The following is a 19947-nucleotide window of genomic DNA, read 5'->3' as shown; positions in this document are numbered from 1 at the left end:
TGTCCCTATAAATTCTGAATGTTTGCATCTGTTTAATACTTATATTCTTGCTCAGTAAATAGAAACCTTAATACAGGAAAAGTAAAACCAGAGCTTTGATCTACTTCTTTCATCATCATCTTTATTAAACATTTTTTGTCAGCTTTATTTACAAAAAGGATGAAAAGCAATATGTACAAACAAATCTTTTGAACGAGGGCTTTAGCAGACTGTTGATGAGAACAGAAATACAATCACTTTAATTGAGCACATAGATGATTCAGTCGCAGTCCTTGTGATTCGAGACCAACTGTTGCGCAAGCACAGTTCGATGAATGGTATCACATTATAATGTGCTATAATAATACAAAGCCACAAGAGGGCGCACTTTGTCTACTCAAGTATTTGCAAAGTCTGAAGGAAAATCATCTGAAATCAAGTCATTACACAAATCATTTAAGAGGCTCAAATGCTGTTTTATTACCAAAAATGTCTTGCTAGAGTATTTTCTATGACATTTTTCTGTAGAGTCTAATGCAAAAAGTTTTGTTTAATTAGTAGCTCTAAAAAGTTTGAAGAATACAATGTGTTTGTTTTGCATTCGATCCCTGGCCTTCAAACCATTTGTACTTTCACAAACTGTAAATGCAAAGCATATATAACTCACCTAGGCAATAAATTTCATGTCCGCTTCAATCATTTCACTGTGAAATAAAATATTTGCATGAATCAGTTCTTTCCTTCAACACAAACTAAAGACAGGAAAAAGCTCTCTGCTCAGGAGAATGTACTGGGGTCAGGAGTCCTCCCAGGATCACCATTCAGTGGAGCAGATATGTTTGAATAAAACACATACCTGCCTAGTTTTACATTCAAGCAACGCAGTGCCTTTAAAAACGACCATCTTTTAAAGCAGCTCCCGCGACACAATCATTAGAAAGGCAACTTCAAAACGAATCACAGTGTAATTCTTACTTAGCAACAAATCGGGTTCTCCATAAGGTCTGCATTTTGAAATATCCCTCCGAGAATGTAGTGCTTAGTTCACGTACACATATTACACATTAGAAATCAAATAAGAAACTGTGGCATTTGGCTCTCTTATCAGTAATGTGCACCGCATCTGGAGATATTGGCTGGTTTTCAGTTAAACACAAATTACAGAGACAACAGCTCTACGTCAAGCATGGCACCAGTTTACAGAGGAGAGGTTTTTGGCAAGCAGAGTTACACCATGCACAGTTCCGCTGTTTGAACACACAGAGACGTCAAAAAATTCAACAAGTGGTGTGTGAGGAGTATTTGGAGACAAAAATCATCCCTTTAAAGTATTGGTTTAATGATAGTGTATGAGAAGTGGACATAGCTTGGTGGTTTTAAAAGTGAAGTCAACGGGGAAATGCTTTGAAACTTGCATTCTGTCTCATCACCAGCAGGGGGAGACTCCACTGCTCAGATTTTTTGGAGGCAGATGATAACATTTTTGTACTTCACAGATGATCTATTAGGCTTCCTGTGGAAAACCTTTCCTGACAAGTTTGATCTCTTCTCACTAGTTTCAAGTCTTGTGCATTTAAATTACGGTTCGATATTTAATCGGCCTTCAAGCAGTGGGTGCTTTAGGGAAAATCTGAACAGCTACATTTATAATTACACTTAGAGTTAGGTGGCTAACATACAAGATAGCTCACTAGCTAGCATCAGTTAGAGTAAGTTAACTTCAGGGTTAGCACGCAAACAAGAGAGTTAGCTAGTGAAATGTGTTAACAGGGTCACTGTATCCAGTGTAGCACTTTTAATACTTATTTTTGTATCTAAAAAGTGTTATATATGTCCTATACCAGTGTGCCCAATATACCAGTCTAAAATGCTGAGACATGCAGCCACCACTATCATGACTGCATACTACCTGCTGCCACTCAAATTAGCACCCTTTCTTTATGAACAACAAGCAGGTGCTTGTCTACTCTCCATTGGAATTTTCACAGCTCAAATTTTTCGTTGCTGAATGTTTGATCTTTAAATTATAATATCGTCTGAAATCATTAATTTACACTATTCAAATCATAAACACGGGGGACATAGAGCTTCCCATGCAGAGTGTTGTTAAAGGGAAAATGGCAACAATGGTGAATGAAATGGGTGACATCATGGTGGCTATGACCACTTCTTAAACAGTCCATTGGTTGAAAGCATGTCACAGGTTTGGGCACTGCAGTAACTCTGTTGTCATGTTACAGCATCAATAGAATCTCAAGTTGTTCAAACTTCTTCTTTTTTTTTTTTTTTTACAGTCAGATACAGTCCTTCACTCAAACTGGGAGAAGGTGACTTGCTTTAACAGCCCCAACAACAGCATTACAAAAAGGTTTTCTTCATTAAAACATTACAAATAAAACAAAACTGCTGTATAACAGGACACATATTCACTGCAGAATACTCAGAAGAAGAATAGACCATCAATAAAACACATATTGTGGCGTGCGAGACAGGCACACACACACACTCACACACACACATACACACACACACCCGGCATGGACAACAAAGTTTAAACCATGTACGAAATCCCAGTAGGATGTGAGGATGACATTAAAAAACATTTTCTTCTCTACTGGCGCTCTTCTTCCGTGGAACCACTAAGCATACCCTGGCTTTGATCGGTCTCCATTACTTTCACCTTAACAGTAACCCCTTGTTCAAATCCCAAATTTTGACGAAAGACGCACAATATTAAAGCGTTTACATTGAGACTCAGGTTCAGAGATTACTAGCCTGAAGAAAGGGAGGACTGCTAGGCTTGTTCCAGCTAACATGTGACAGCGTGATACGATGCTGCATGGGCATGGACTTCCTGTTTCCTTTGATTTGCTTTGAGCATCCAAGAAGGGTTCCTCGTGGAGCTGGATGAGGGCGATAGGTAGTTGCTTTTCCGTGGAGCTGGTTGTTTGAAATCCTGACAGACGGCAGATCCATGCCAAACATAGAGGAAGATCTGTCAGTGTCTTGATTTGCACTCTAAGCCTACACCTCCTCATCGTCAGCAGTGGCAATCAGATGCCCGTGGCTTACTTTTGGTAAAAAGATGCCTCTTAAGGGAATGCTGGGACAAAGCACAAGAAATATGAGAAATACATAGATGGATATAATGCAGATGAAGGAGAGGAGAATAAAATATAATCTAGATTAAGGAAAGAAAAAAATAACTATAAGACCAACCTGAACATGGACATCAATGGTAGTGATCAGAGAATGGTGGCTAACAGTTCTGCAAACAAACAAAGAGAAAGGAAGGGTCAATCAACAACAAATAGAGCGACAAGAGATCTACAACTATAGTGCTAATGTAAAGCTGAATTAATTCCATTATTAATGAAAGTAAAATAAGGTACAAATACTTCAATCATTACTTTTCTCAGGTGAATTTATAAACAAAATTGTCAGGTTTATTGTCTTGAGTTTGTTTGAGGAAAGGAGAAAGGAGATAACATCCTATTGGGCACTGGGAAGTTATGAAGAAAATTCAAAGGATAATCTAAAAATAAAAGACGATAAGCAGGTAAATATCTAAAATAATTTAAAAGTTCTTAAAATAAATAATAAATAATTCACTTTTGTTTACATGAGATTACTGGGATCATTTATTTGATTTATAACCTGAAACAAAGTAAAACAACTTATTTATAACATGTGGGCTTCCCAGAAAAAAATGGCTTCCATGTTAATGTGGTGACATTCGCTTTAAGAATTCATTTTGGGCGCACTGCGTTGCTGCTGTTAACGGCCGTGTGATCTATGAAGGCTCTTCTTATTAGATCTCATCTTCATTGTACGTTAGTGTGACGATAAGAGCAGCATAAAAGGGGAAGCAGCTAAATATGCAGCACTGTGAGCCCAAGACACATTTCCCCAAGGTAACAATAAAGTGTACTGTATTAGCTCAAAGCACTGTTGTGCCTTTGTTCAGCAACCAAGAGTTGCTAGCATTGCTAATGACCCTAGTTGATGTACCCTTTAATCTCTATATCATCAAATAATAGTCAATTAAAAAGTCAAAGTTTTAATTTCCCAGAACTCAGAGCCAGAGATTTTCAAATCTGAGCTTGGGGCAGTGACTAATTTGTCTTTCCGCCTCATTAATCAATTAGAAAATTAATCTGAGGGAACATTTGTCCCAGTGACTTTGCAACACATGGAAGTGTCGCCTAATGATCAAGACGGAGCAGTTTGTCTCACCGATGAGAACTTGTGCTCCTGCGAGGGGCGCTCTGTCTTGGTCTGGCCGTCTGTCCCCTTTGGCTCCGATGTCTTCGCTGCGTCACTTTGCTGCTGAGGATGAGGAGCCGCTGAGAAGGAAGCGACAGATGTGAGGCTGTTGTTAAAATGACAAAAAAAAAGTTGCTCCTGACTCAGACTTCAAGCGACTTACTGACTTACACTGTACCTCTCATGCGTCTAACAACTTCGACCATGTTTATGGAAAACAATGGTACAAACAATCCTTTGACAGACTGACTCTAACATTGTTTTGGAGCTCCCACGTGGCGGCTATCTGTGTGTCCTTGATGGAGCCTCAGGAAGAGTTGTTTCGAGTTTACAGTTTCTCTCTGCATGTTTCTTCCTGAAGCTGAGCGCTCCTTCGAGCAATTGTTTATATTTTAGCTAATTGTTATTATTTAATGTTTATTTTGTAGAGAGAGAGCGCAGTCTACTGAATTAAATTCCCGGGGTGTTAAACATACCTGGTCAATAAAATAGATTCTGATTTTGATTAAAACAAGCCCTGTCTCAGTCGCCACCTGCCTTGGGTCCTGTTGTTCAAACCGTGGATGAAAAGGGAGGATTTCTCTCTTCTGTCTTGTTATAAATGCACAGTGATAAACCGTGGCCTACTTTTCATCCAAACTTGACCCGGTGGCTGTGGAACTTCCTGGGGGTTTTTTTTTAGAGCTGTAGCAGCAGCTGAAGAAGCTGTTTTAGCTTCACGTGACATTTTTGGCTCCGATCTTACAGTCCTTGTTTCTCGTAATGTTTACATTATTTTTGCTTGATCAAAATGCATGACACTTGTCTGCTGCCAGGTGATTGCGCTATTCCACCATCTTGCTTGGCCTCCCCAATTTCACTGTCAGGTCTGCACACCTCGTGCTGACCTCTCTGACCGACCGCTGATTAACCCTGACATAATCTGTTCATTGATGGTTTCTCCTCCTGCTCTGACATTGGACTGAATAGGGTAGAATACACTGTCTGCTCTAAAAACAATGTGTGGGCCTCTGGCTCACTGTCATCTTATTACTCTGCACAAACAGCGGAACTTGTGGCTTCAACTGAGGCCTGCAAATTAGCATCTAAAACGGTCATGATCTACACTAACTCCCCTTATCCCTTCGGAGTAGTTTATGACGTTGAAGCACTATGAAGACATCGCTCTTCTCTGAAATCTGACTGTAAACATATTTTAAACTGTGGTTTGCATGTATTTCCATGTGTCGAAGCATTTCCAACTAAACATGTTGACAGAAGTGCCGTCGCAAAAGCTCTTTTGACAGAGATCATTCCAAGGTGGGACATACCTAAACCTTAATTCCAGTGATAATGGCATCCATTTTATTAAGAAAGCCCGGACAAGAAGTAAGTGCTCTGTAGGGGTTCAAGCTAAAAACACTCTGTGCCTACCATCTACAGTCAGGTGGCGCTGTGAGCGTGAAAATGGCACTTTAAAAAGCAGATTGGCTGAATGTTGTGAAGACACCAAGATACCCTAGACAAAAGCATTTCCGCTTGTTCTCATGTACATGCGTACACGCTCACGTGCACGCACCTCACTTAACTTTTATGAAATATTGTTTGAACATCTAGATAACACTGGAGGGGAAACCAGCACAAAACTAACTCCTACATCTGCTGCTTTATTAAAACATAACATGTTGAAATATTGCAAAAGTCTGTCACGGTCCCTTTCTGTCTCCACCAGGCGGTGAAAGCTGCACTACCCGTTCCAGCGGCCTCTGGACCGCTCTACACCTTCTGGCCAGGACAGTGGGTTGCTGTGAAGGACCACAGGCACCGCCACTGAAAGTCCAAGCGCCGGTTAAGTCCGTACCAGGTTCTGCTGACCCACACCGTTTGAAGGTCGCAGAGATGGCCACTTGGATTCACGCCAGCCACTGCCGCCTCTTCACTGGAGAGCCCAGTAGCTGCCCCTAATCCAGCCCCATAATTACTCTGAGGTGTTCAGAGCGTTCCTGTGTTGCCACCATTGGAGCCGTTGCCTTTACCATCTTGTGCCTCCCCTTGTGGTTGTCCCTTTGGGGAGACCCTGTCCATGCATCTCCCACCAAAGATGAAAACACAAAACACTCAGGGGAACTGCATAGTTTGTGGATTATTGCCCCATACCACTCCTTCTAATGGCTTGCTGATTCCTTATCACGCCTTAGTACACATTTCCACTTCCATTTCACTGGAAAAGCAACCACACTCAACCGTTTCACTGGAAAAGCAACCACACTCAACCTTTTCATTAGAAAAGCAACCACACTCAACCTTTTCATTAGAAAAACAACAAAACTCCACCTTTTCACTGGAAAAGAAATGACTCAGACTGTGAATCTCACGCCCGGGGAAGAATGTAACGGAAGTTATTCTGTTCTTCGTGATCCTCACACCTTATGACTAATGCTTTTTGTGTTCAATCTCAATCAGTGTACATGTAAAAAAAAAAAAAAGGTCTCAACCTCTTTGTTAACCCTTCTGTCTGTATTACTCGTCAAGACCCCATAGGCACATATTTGGGTACCACTGCAGGATGTAATATCCCTCTTAATGACTCCTGCTCTTTCTTTCTTCCTTCTATGATAAATTTGCTGTTTATTGGAGTTGTGCTGCTGATTTTGTTTTTTTTCTTGTTATGTTTTTCCCTGCACCAGAGCTCGGGTTCAGCACCTAGAGAATCTATCAACTCCTTTCCATGACTTCCCCTGTTATTAAGAATTGTGAGAGTCCAGCAGTGACAGTGATGATGAAGAAGACTATAATCCGTACATATTGATATGCTGTACCTTTATGAAGTTTTGACTTGAAGTGGTTACACATTGTCATTGTAAGTACTGATGTTTGGTTTGCTGTGACTGAGCACACATTTAAGAAAATTTCCCAAGTATCATATGGTGTGATTAACATGTAATCAAAAGGGAGGAATGTTATGGAAAATTTTACTCCATTTGTACTACGAAGGTCTCATAGAATCTGTCATATGAAAATATGAAATGTATCTGAAATGTCTTAGAATACTACATGCACAGCATATTGGGTGTTTTGTTTCCCATCATTTCATTCCCTTTATTCTGTTTCTTCTCCTTCATCTCCTTCTCAGCCTTGGGAGATGGTAAATAGTCACGTAGTGTCTTTTCTCACACTAGGGGATAGATTGTGCCCTGCCAGGTGGGCTGTGGCTCTATGTGGCATGATGGGGGAGTGATCTGTGTTGTGTGATGGAAATGTATAAGTTTTCATGTTTGCCTTTGCTCGGGGCCTCTTTCTCTCCTCACCGTGTGAGAGAGGGGTCTTCGAACGCTGATCTTGCCTTAGAATAAAGGTTCATTGAGACCAGATCGATCTTGGGGTTCCTTTTTGAATAGATCTTCTCACTCTTTATTTTCACTCTTTGGTAATGGAAAAAATTCCACAACAACTTGTTAAAAACAAGTCATGGTTTATTGGTATTAAGATGGAATCATTACTGAGTGTTTTGCAATTTTCCTGAAACAGCTCTAGGACAATCTGAAATACTTAACTGAAATTTGTGAAATCTCTGAAGAGGCTTTATGATGAAATCACTCTTGTTAGGTGGCTCACTCCAAATTTGCTTTAATAATTAATCAGTTTTTTAATCAAAGCAGAGTTGAATTTAAACAACGAGTAAAGTACTCTCAGCTTAAGACAGTACTCAAATTCAAAACTTTTTAATTGCAATAACTGGAATTTTAAACATCAATTGTAAATGGGATAATCTGGATTCATTTTAAAAATGTAACAGTTTATTGTGACTAAATATTTTAATTGTTTGACAGCCTGACATTGACAACATATTTCATTGTAATTCTCAAATTAACTTTATATATCTTAACAAAATGTAATCTACTTATATGTATCATACATCTCAAGGACAGTGGTTGATGAGATACAATGGAGTCCAATTATACAACATTAATTGGGGTTCCATAATTTTTAATACAAAATGAGAAATGTTCTTGAACAGTATGTGCTATTTTGCATTATTTATTTTTTTAAACATTTGTAAAGCCTATAATTTATTTAAAATACATGTATGCAAGTTGATGTTTGAATTCATATAGTTATAGCTTTGTTAATTTAAGTTTCTTTATCTCTTTCTGTAATGTTTTGAGATAAGCCCATGGGTTCCCTTCACCTGCACATGTTATTTATTTGTAGACACTTATTCTTTTTATTAATTAACCTTCATTTGCATGAGTCGGTCCCATAAGAACTCTTTGTTTGTTTTTCTTACAGGAGACATGGTCAAGACAGCCAGCAGCAAAAACAAGAATTTACTTCTTTCTCTGTCTGATTTTTCTTTCAACATAGTGCAAATAAACTGAACTTAAAACTACTAAACCATACACTATCATTAGCCTAAATCTGTAGTATGGTGAGGTGATAGAAGGGAACAGACATAGTGTCTACTGAGGGCTGAAATGATATGCTATCACACACTGTATTTGAACCATGTCTCTGTAAGGCTGCCAATCCGCTTAGATTCGGTTTTACATAGGGCATGTGTACACAAAGAGAGGTAGGAGATATGACAGGTGTGAGGGGCGGGGCTTTACACTTGGCTGACCAATCAGTAGACACACTGGCTCTCCCCTCTTCGTACCTGTAGCCTGTAATCAGATTGTTGTCCTCCGGGCAGAAAGTATAAATGAAGAGTCCGGGCCTTTTCTTTCTCATTTAAAGGAACATAGTCGTTCATTTGACTCTCAGTACACAACGGTCTTCCTTCCTGCTACTTGACACGCCGTGCGAAGACAACGACCATGATTCACACGAGAACTTTAAGAGTAGACTGTGGCAAACCCAATGATGTGGTCTACGTCGTCGGCTCGGAACTGAAGATAGACCTGAACAGGTACTGTACAGCCTCCCTTTAAACACCACTGACCAAACAGACTGTCTTTAGCACACACACACAGACACACAAAATATTTGTCCTAAAAGTGTTTGTATGTTGCTATGACTACTTATTATTGTGAAAATGTTTCGGCAATCATAATATAACATCTGTTTCTATGGTTACCAGTGATATTCTGTTTGACAGGAAGTTCCGCCTGCTTTTATGCTCTGTTTTAGCAGCAGCCCCCACAATGATCTGCACTTGGATTGTGTCATCATTTGTTAAGTTTTATTTTATTTAGATATTTACCATAAGACAGCTGAAGTGTGTACCTTATTTTTTCTTGCATAAGCACCCTTATGCACCAACAAATCCTATTTTCCTTATGTCTTTTACAAGGAACACAGTTGCAATCTTCCACCGTATATTCAGAACATGTTTGAGCCCAGAGAGAGTCCTCAGAGGAACTTGTTTGTTTAAAAGACATAAGATAAGAACTAATGAAAAAAGTAGATGTGTTTCCATAAGAGGAGCTAATGTATGGAATGACCTGGATGATGATTTAAAAACAGAATCTATTAATTTGAGGATATTTAAAAGACTTATACTTAAATGTATAATTTCTGAGAAATATTGATCTCAGGACTGAATAGACTATTCCTGTATACAGTATGTTAGAATTATCAGCTGTTGACATTTCTTTTTTTGTTTCTTTATATTCATTTATATTTGTTTCTTTATATTCATGTGTATACACACACTTTACCTGAATTGTGTACAGGGCTAGGCATAATAAATTAAATTTCAGCCTAAGCCCTTTGGTCATAAATTGTTAGATTGTGTTTTCCTTTTTCTATGTTTATCTTTCATTGTTTTTGACCAAATAAACATAACTACTACTACTACAACCACTACATGAAGGGGTTAATTACAAGTCAAACACTGAGCTGAAACCTAACATTGAAGCCCTGAAGACTTTTGATGCTCACTTGAATTAAAAGCTCCACTACAATCTGTCACCACTGTTTATGAGAAACTAAAACAAACAGTTCCATGCAGCAGAATAGTTAGCCTCGTGAAATTTTAATTGAAACTATTCAAAAGTGTTGTTTGGTCATTGTTGCAACAAAAGTTATAACGTTGAACAATCATCAATCATAATCCTAAAATATTTAAGATTAAGTGCAGACAGAGTATTAAAAAGGCAAACCAGTTTATTGTCATATAGTTCAACAGTAAACTTTTAAACACTTCCTCAAGTTAAAAAAAAAAATCTCTCCAAGGCAGCTCAAACTAAAAAATCAATACCTCAATCAAACTTAATGATAGACAAATAATGCACTATTATATTAATAGCATTTGTATTTTGTACCTAATATACTGGTTACTGACTGTATAAGAGCTCTATTGTTTACCCACACTTGCAGGATGGATGCCATTAGTATGCAGATCCTGGTGATGGCCGACGTCACGCTCTTTGTTTTATTTCTAAGGCGCAAAAAATCAACAGTCGGCCACTGTTTCCGCCCAACAAAACACTTTTTGTTGTCCCAAAGAATCGAAGGCAATAAATTCCAGCCAAAAATCAGCCTACACAACATAACAGAGCTGATCTAGATTACTATCTGCTGGACTCTCAGAGGCACTGAGGGGTAAAGAGTCTGAGGGTGCACCTATCCAGGGTCATAAAACACAACTCATTTTGTTAACGCAACTCATTGACCTCATCATAAAAAGGACACATGTCATTGGTTGATATCATTTGAACAGCTGACTGACCCATGGAAAACCTGAGACCGAGTGGGAGTTGAGTTTGAGCAGTTGTATCAGGTGTTGCTGTTGCAGAGCATTTGGTTATGTCTTTGCCTCAGATGCAACACCCATAGATTAAAAACGGGGCTAATGTCCTAGTGCTGCTAGCTCTGTGTGCCCTTGAATTGCCAAATAAAGTTTTTTGCATTGAATTGAATTGAAAGTGGATCTTGTTGCTCATCAGCACACGCCCGTGCCAACATCTAAACACATGACTGCTTTTATAAAGGAGGTCCGTTTTGTGTAAGATGCATTCAAATTCTGAATTCATTCTGTGTTTATCTCGATCCCAGGAGTGCCCCGCCAGGTTCCACTTTCTTCTCTGTGTACAGCACCCCCGATGTTAACTACAGCATCACCCCACCGCTCTCGGTCACGTCCCACAGCCCCATCCAACCCAACCAAGTGCTGCTCATCACAATGAAGCGTGCCAGTACAGGTGAAAATGACAGCAAGGTAAAGCAGGAAACAAGTGTGCTTATACCTTCTTTTTTGTATTTAAATTTGTCATTTTGTATTTTCAATTTTGTGCTAACATTTTGACACTTTATTCTTCTTTTGACACTTTATCTTTCGTTCATTTACTGCTCTGTGTGTCCTTGAATTACCCCGCGGGACAGATAAAGGACATGATGCGAGTTCAGGTTAAAATCAAGTCACAGTTTATCATTATTAAAATGAAATATTTACTGAGTTTTTTTTGCACTTTTCCTGAAACAGCTCTGTGAAAATCTGAAATATCTTAACTGAATTTTATGAGATTATCGAAGAGGATTTATGATGAAGAGTGCACTAAAATCATGGTCAAGTTAAAATCACTCTTGTTAAGTGGCTCACTCTTTATTTGTTTTAATAATTCATCATTTTTAAAATAAGACATCACTGTGTATTGGGCAGAAGTCGTTTCTGCGTCTTTAAGATTTCAAAACTGTGTCACATGATTTGTATACATGTTAGTGACTGGGCCTTTGTTTTGAAGCTCTCTATCAGGTACTACGGGAATAAGAAAGATGATTTGGCGACCGCAGTCGTGCACTTGACTGCTTTTGGTAAGTTAAAGCCAATAACCCAACACGCATATCATTTTTGTTAGCGGAGAAGAGTAGAAAGGCGGACAGTCTTTTGAAAATAACTGCAGGGACTTGATTACTGTCGGGACTATTTAGTTCTGTGTTAAACACAAAGTGTCTGTCACACAGATATCTCTCTGGATGTGGATGCTGACAGAGATGGTGAAATAGAAAGAGACAACCCTAATAAGGTGAGCTCCATCTGTCCGTTCACTGAACACAGCAATACATTTTGAATATATCCCAGAAACAAAACACAAAACATTTCAAGAAGAAACTCAACAACATTTACCAAACACCTCATCTCAAACAGAACATTTCCAGAAACATAGTTAAAGTCTAAACCGTTTCCTCCAAACCTTTCCAAACTTTTCAGGGCTCCTGGAAATGGGGTCCTAACGGGCATGGAGCCATCCTATTGGTCAACTGTGACTCTGAGAGGCCCTTCTTGAAGAAGGTAGACCACGAGAATGAGACTGTCTCCACAGTGTCAGGTAAAATGTGTCTAGTCTTCTGTTTCTACTGAAGGCTCCTCATATTTCCTTTAAATTTTTTTTTAAAAAACTAGTCAAACCAGCTGGGTTGAAATGTAATCGTCTAATCTATTGTTATCCACTATGAATGTATGTGTATTTCTAGTTGTTATCATGCTGTAAGCCCTACCAAGCAAAATATTTCATGTGTCTTGTTAAAAATCCACTTCAGGTCTATAAACCTCTTTAGTTCAGCCCTGCTCAGAACAGGCTGTTTCTGTGTCTGTAGCTTTAAATGTAAATGAGGGTTGGGCTTTCTTGCACCGAGCCCTATAGACTGGTATAGTTTTGAGTCCTAAAACCAGGAAGTGAGTTAGCATTTTAGCGCCATGGGTTCCTAACTCTAAAAGTCAATGGGGATTTTGAATGGGTTTGTGGTTAGACGCCTGAAATAAGGTCTGTGGTTAACACAAGCTGAAGAGATGTTGACGTTTTGTTAGACGAAATAATCTACGTTAGCTAAGACCCTGCTTGTTAATTTTAAAGTTTTTACGTGAACTTTAAACAACGGACGAGTAGCTAACTGAAACTACAGTGGCTGTCGCAGACATCACACGTCATCCCGCAGTGAACTCCCTAATTCTCCTTACAGCCTCTAGTCATGTTTTTCAGTGCTCTTGCAAATATTAGGTTAATAAGCAACTTATTAAGCTGACGTTTAGCTATCTTGTCAAATCCGCTGATTAGATCGATAAAGCATAACGGCTGTGACGTCATAATAAACAGACCGCGGTGTAGTTCGCTAGAGCATAACGTTAGCTTTTTACTTCTCTCGGCTACATTAACTCTTCAAACTTCATATAAATGATGTTCATCTGTAAAGATTATCCCGCTGAACAAAACAGCTATGCAGAAGAAACATGTGTTTGACACAGAGCTTATGTTCTGCAATGATCCAAAATCCAATGCAAAAATCCCATAGGCAAATTTTCGGAGGAACCGCCGGCGCCATTTTTTCGGGTTGGCTTACAAAAATATGTCATTACTATACTAGTCTATTGTTTGTAGTGAGAAGGCAGACTAGGAGGGCAGAACTAGAACACCCACCTGTAAGAGGGGTTACTGCCCTTTGTGATGTCATAAAGGGAAACTCTCCAAATAGCCTGTTTGAGGTTACGTTTCTTTTCTAATAATTGGGGGGTTTGTAGACAGTAGGGACACATTAGAGTTAGAAAAAGTGTATTTTGTTTCATGAAAAAATATCTTGTGAAGAAATGTGCAGAGGTCAATTTGGCATTCATGATAAAAAATCAAGTTGTCAAAATCAGAACCAGTGAAAGCGTTTAAATCATATCTACCTGAAGTCCTCTTTAAGCTGATATTTTATTGCAACATTAAAGTTAGACTATTTCATATCAACGAAGAACCTTTTACAGTCAATAAACTGTTTTGTGGTCAAATAGATCTGAAGGACATGTCACTCATGGTGTTGCGGACCAGAGGCCCTGCCAAGCTCCCAGAGGGATACAAACTCAACCTGCACATCTGTCAAAGTGACGGAGAGCGTGTCAGAGTGTTCAGGTCTAAATCCCCTGAAGCTGCTTCAAACACCCTGGGCCTGGGTGAGTACAGATGTAGAGAAGATGAGGAAATGTGCATGTAATTCTGTCGACAGCTTTTATTTCTTGTTCTCTCTCCAACAGGGAGAATCTTATACAACGCCTTTGTGGAGCACTATCCACTGGTTCTGAACAGTAAGGTCTTGTCCAAGGAAGTGTCTTACCCTGGAGTTGATGGAGAGCTGAAGTTGTATGTGGAAGGTCTCAAGTTTCCTGACAAAGACTTCAATGGCCTCATCACCATCAACCTCAGCCTGCTGGAACCCATTTCAGAAGTAAGATCTGCAACATCCTCTTAAGTAACTTTCAGGTTGGGAAACTCAGATGATGACACGATGTCTTCTTGTTTCAATGGTTTGCAAATCATTGAAATGGTCAAAGCTTTGATCGATGTATGGATTCCATTCAACAACAATGCCATTAGCTAACTTTAGCACTCAACCACTTTTTAGCTTTATTGTTAGATAGCGCTATATGATTAATCAATTATTCTACAACTAGATTAAAAATAAAAACATTAGGAAGAAGTTTTATGCTAAAGTTAGCATTTGCTAATTTGTGTAATGATTATTCCAATATGTGGTTTTTACCTTGAAATGATATGATCAGACATCGTTTGCCTTCTAACTAGAAACTTTCTCTAAAATGCTTTATTCAACTTAATAGTTTTTCTCAAAGTTACCATGGATTACATTTTTTGTTTGTTAGCAGCAGTCTCCTCAGTTGCTGTACATAATCTCTTCTTTCAACAGGGTCTCCCAGAGAAGCCGATATTCACGGACAGCGTCGTGTTCAGAGTGGCGCCTTGGATCATGACACCCAACACCCTCCAGCCTGAGGAGGTGTTTGTCTGCAGGTTGGCACACACTGTTAAATAATATAGGAGTCGAGGTAGAGGCAATAGCTATGATGACAGTGTAACACATTCATGCTTTTTTCCCTTATTTGAACCCCTAAAAGACAAATCCTTATTTACATAAGTCATTTTTCATACAACATCTCTAGAACTATATATTGTTCACTTACAACTTCTCTGTGTCTGCTGTCTTTCCAGAACTAAAGACAACCAAACCTTCATTGACGAAATGACCAGCCTTGTTGTGAAGAGCGGGCACAAGCTTAATGTTGTCCCGCCGTATTTGAACAGAGGAGATCGCTGGATCCAGGTTAGAAAGCACATGGGTCAAGGTTGAAATAGGTTTCTATTTTATCTCCGTGCTGCACATTTAAGTCATCCGTTAGACTTTTTAACTTGTTGTTTTTTAAAGACAAAGAAAGTTTGTGTGTTTAACTTGATTTGGACCGACTTTTAGAAGACAAAAACAAGAGAGCCCAAGACATTACATTTTTCTGTTTAGCTCGGTTGGGAAACTCAGTGCTTTTTTTCTTCTTCTGGAGAAAAAAAAGGTCATGACAGATCTAATAATGTATTATATTGAATACCACAACCACGTCACAGCGGCTCATCTTTCATAATCCTTACATCATGAAACCAAACAGAAAAAAGAAGTGTGTAAGTTTTTCATCGGCCTCTTTACAAAGGAAAAGTGTATGACGATTTCACAGCATCAGCACCAAGAAAAAGAAAAGAAGAAACAAGAGAACCGGTTAAAAATGTCTGATCCAAATGAAAACCATCAGAGATATAATCTATGTCATCTGTTTTTTCTAGGATGAGATGGAGTTTGGTTACATCGACTCACCTCATCAACGCTTTCCTGTCGTTTTGGATTCACCTCGAGATCGAGGTCTTGTCGACTTCCCCGTCAATGAGCTGCTGGTGCGATGCTAACTCATCTTTGTCTTTTCAGTAGACTTTGTTTTGTTGTATTTTTCCATCTTATCTCTTTATTCTTGTTTCCACACATTTCTGATATCTTCCTGAGATGCTTGTTCACACTTGTATGTCACAGATGGACGGGTGGCGGTTTCTCAGCATGCAGGACTTTATATTATTATTTAGACTCCAAAATGATTGTGTACAATGACTTTGGGTAGATAAAAAATGATGATCATGGTGCAAATTGACCTTATGATGACACTGTTTTTGGCGTTTAAATCAACGCTACGTGTGGTTTGAGAAATTCACGGCATCGATGGAAGACAAGAATATATTGGGGAACAGAAAAAAAACTCCACTGAGCTTCTGTAACATTTACTGTATATGAACGTCATCCCCGTTTCCCACTCACTATCGACTTCTTCATTCTCAACTCACCCTGGAAGTGGACTGGCAGGAACATTTCCTGGTTAAACGAGGAGTGAACAATTCAGATTTTTTTTTTCTTGTTCAAACGTGCAACACACCCTGAGAATAATCTGGAAGTTTTAAATGACTCCTCTCAAAAATGTCTGAAGTGAATCTAGTTTTCTTGATTTTAAACAATCTGTTTGTGTCTTCTTGATGAGAGTAGAAAACTAGCTTTGTTGTTCAAGAAAAGGTTTTCATGTCTGGAAGGGATCTCTAACCACTTTCACCTCCTCAGGGCCCTGACTTTGGCTATGTTACGAGAACAGCCAAAAAGGACGACGTGACCAGTCTGGACTCTTTTGGTAATCTGGACGTGAGTCCTCCCGTCACTGTGAATGGAAAACACTACCCCCTTGGAAGAATCATCATTGGAGTGGCCTTTCCGACGTGAGTTTCGAATAGATCCACAGAGGAGTCGGGGTGTTTTGAGAATCATTTATGTTGGAGCAGCCCTATGAGAGCTCTGTCTTTTTTTCTTAAAGGGCCACCACAGGACGGAACATGACCCAAGTCGTCCAAGACTTCCTGTATGCTCAGAAGGTTCAGGAACCCTTGGCCTTGTTTTCTGACTGGCTCATCGTGGGACACGTTGATGAGTTCATGAGTTTTGTTCCTGCGCCCGACAGAAAGGTAAATATTCCCTTTTGAATCCACTGAAAATGTCATGTTGCCTCCAAAACATGCTTCTATAATCTGATTATTATTTTTATTGTTCAAAACAGCAGATCATTGATGATTATGCACAACCTTAAAACCACCATTGTTGACACTGTTTGCCAGCAAGTGTGTTTACTAAAGGTCTTGTAAACTGAATACTTTCAGTCTTTGGAAGAATATTTGAACAATTGCAGACAAATCTGAAGGCTGCTGTTCTGTAAACAGTGGTACACATTTGCTCTATCTTGTCAACATTGTTGTTGTTTTGTAAAAAAAATCTTATGTTTGCCTCTTGTGTTTTTGTACTTAGGGATTCAGGCTGCTGCTTGCCAGCCCCGACGCCGCTTACAAACTATTCCGAAAATTACAGAATGATGGACATGGAAAGGCCAAACTGTTCGAGGGTAGGCCTGTCTTAAAGCAAATTATGTGTGAATATTATATTCTGTCAGCTGCTCCTTTTTTAACCACAATATCACAATATCATTCTGCACCCACAAAGATCTGGACGAGGAAATAAAGCCAACAGTGGATGAGATACTTGACGATGAGTCTCTCCAAACTCAAAATAACTATGTGCAGGTGAGTGGAATTGAAGCGATTTGGACCAGTATTATCTTTGGCCCATCCTGACACGTGTAAAAGCATTCAGTATATTGAACACTATGGACATTAATAAACAGCTATTATAGCCTCCACATAGACACTGATATTAAGAGATAAGGCCTGGGTTAATATCAAAGGTCAGTTCATCTCAAAGGCCTTGGATGTGGGTAAGGTTATTAATTAGAACTTTTTACATTGTTTTATTTCAAACATGTGAAGTATAACAAAATCAACAACATTTTTGAAACAATTTACCACGTCCAAAAAGGAGTAGTAAGACGTATAAACTTATTTATTACAACCCCTTCTCCTATTGTCAATCTTAATCACATATTGCTGTCATTTCAACTTATAAGAGAAGTCATGAATAACAGCTCCAAACTGTAATTCTCCCTCAAACCAAAATGTACGGCCAGCAGCTTGGTTTTAGAAAGCTATTTTCCCCAGACTTCAAGCTAAACTATTGTTTGTCTTTAGCACTTGAGCCGACATTTGCAGCGTTGCCTCCTGGCTTTTTCTCAACCAAGCGGCTGCCTGACTTTTATCCCCACCACATTTATGAAACATATTGTGGAGCAATTCTATGAACACGGGATCCTTCTGCTTGACAAAGACTTTTATTTTTTTCTCACTTATGTATAACTTGAAGCACCCTCACAGTTTTATTTGTTCATTTATGTTTAGGGGAAATCTAAAATAGCATACATGTGATTTATAAGAGTCGGTGGTATTGTCAACAGAACATGCAGCATTGAACACTTGAATATACTGACCCTTCAGCAAAGCCTGAAGCAGCTGAACCTAGTGTAAAAAGTTAACAGAGCGAAGAAGGACAACACATTTTTTTATATCTCCTTTTCTGTCTCAGGGCTGCATCGACTGGAACAGAGATGTTCTGAAGAGAGAGCTGGGCCTGGATGAAGCTGATATTATTGACCTGCCCATTCTCTTCAAGCTGGAGACTGATGAAGACACCTCAGAGCTCCGAGCAGGGGCTTTCTATCCTGACATGGTACATAAGCAAGACATTACTAAGCTGTGACAGTTTTTAATTGAAGAGGCATTAAAGGGCTCATCATTCTTCACACCTATTTCCAGGTAAACATGATCGTCTTGGGCAAGAACCTTGGCATCCCAAAGCCTTTTGGCCCCAAGGTGAACGGGCGCTGTGCCTTAGAGGCGGAGACCAGCTGCTTGCTGGAGGGCCTGGGACTCAGCTGCACTTTCATCAACGATTTTGCCACCTACCACAAATTAAATGGAGAGGTGCACTGTGGCTCCAACGTCCGCAGGAAGCATTTCGACTACAAGTGGTGGAACATGGCAGTGTGAAAGGAACCCTGACTGTGGATGGAGGCGGGGCTTTCAAACAACAAATCACCTTAAGTCATATGTTGTTAGGAAGGTTATTTCATGTTAAAGCCTTCTTTTATTTCAGCCTTTAATCAAAAGAAATTTAATTGTCCCTATAAATTCTGAATGTTTGCATCTTCTTTATACTTATATTCTTGCTCAGTAAATAGAAACCTTAATACAGGAAAAGTAAAACCAGAGCTTTGATCTACTTCTTTCATCATCATCTTTATTAAACATTTTTTGTCAGCTTTATTTACAAAAAGGATGAAAAGCAATATGTACAAACAAATCTTTTGAACGAGGGCTTTAGCAGACTGTTGATGAGAACAGAAATACAATCACTTTAATTGAGCATATCGATGATTCAGTCGCAGTTCTTGTGGTTTGAGACCAACTGTTGTGCAACCACAGTTCGATGAATGGTATCACATTATAATGTGCTATAATAATACAAAGCCACAAGAGGGCGCACTTCGTCTACTCAAGTATTTGCAAAGTCTGAAGGAAAATCATCTGAAATCAAGTCTTTACACAAATCATTTAAGAGGCTCAAATGCTGTTTTATTACCAAAAATGTCTTGCTAGAGTATTTTCTATGACATTTTTCTGTAGAGTCTAATGCAAAAAGTTTTGTTTAATTAGTAGCTCTAAAAAGTTTGAAGAATACAATGTGTTTATTTTGCATTCGATCCCTGGCCTTCAAACCATTTGTACTTTCACAAACTGTAAATGCAAAGCATATGTAACTCACCTAGGCAATGAATTGCATGTCCGCTTCAATCATTTCACTGTGAAATAAAATATTTGCATGAATCAGTTCTTTCCTTCAACACAAACTAAAGACAGGAAAAAGCTCTCTGCTCAGGAGAATGTACTGGGGTCAGGAGTCCTCCCAGGATCACCATTCAGTGGAGCAGATATGTTTGAATAAAACACATACCTGCCTAGTTTTACATTCAAGCAACGCAGTGCCTTTAAAAACGAC

At 39.1% G+C, this 19947-nt stretch overlaps 1 protein-coding gene and 1 long non-coding RNA gene across 2 annotated transcripts; one reads left to right on the top strand and one right to left on the bottom strand.

The window, feature by feature from the left end:
* Nucleotides 1–104: 104 nt before the first annotated feature.
* On the bottom strand, nucleotides 105–4332 carry LOC306822688. The gene is made up of 3 exons (XR_013778916.1): nucleotides 4216–4332; nucleotides 3199–3247; nucleotides 105–3082 (listed from the first exon to the last, which is right to left on the bottom strand). It is a non-coding gene; the product is annotated as an uncharacterized lncRNA (long non-coding RNA).
* A 4709-nt stretch (nucleotides 4333–9041) lies between these two features.
* LOC306823099 (protein-arginine deiminase type-2-like) lies at nucleotides 9042–19672 on the top strand (the record flags this gene model as incomplete). Its single annotated transcript, XM_079342464.1, has 16 exons — nucleotides 9042–9133; nucleotides 11224–11386; nucleotides 11910–11979; nucleotides 12130–12191; nucleotides 12377–12494; nucleotides 13937–14095; nucleotides 14177–14367; nucleotides 14845–14948; nucleotides 15147–15258; nucleotides 15765–15872; nucleotides 16579–16730; nucleotides 16826–16973; nucleotides 17311–17404; nucleotides 17503–17582; nucleotides 18475–18618; nucleotides 18705–19672. The coding sequence occupies 16 exons, from the start codon at nucleotides 9042–9044 to the stop codon at nucleotides 18936–18938; spliced, it is 2031 nt and encodes a 676-aa protein (XP_079198590.1). The 3' UTR covers nucleotides 18939–19672.
* Between the last annotated feature and the right edge of the window lie 275 nt (nucleotides 19673–19947).

The sequence above is a fragment of the Symphodus melops genome (genome assembly GCF_947650265.1).
Source record: "Symphodus melops genome assembly, chromosome: 4".
NCBI lineage: Eukaryota > Metazoa > Chordata > Actinopteri > Labriformes > Labridae > Symphodus > Symphodus melops.
This window is presented reverse-complemented; position numbering and strand designations above follow the sequence as displayed.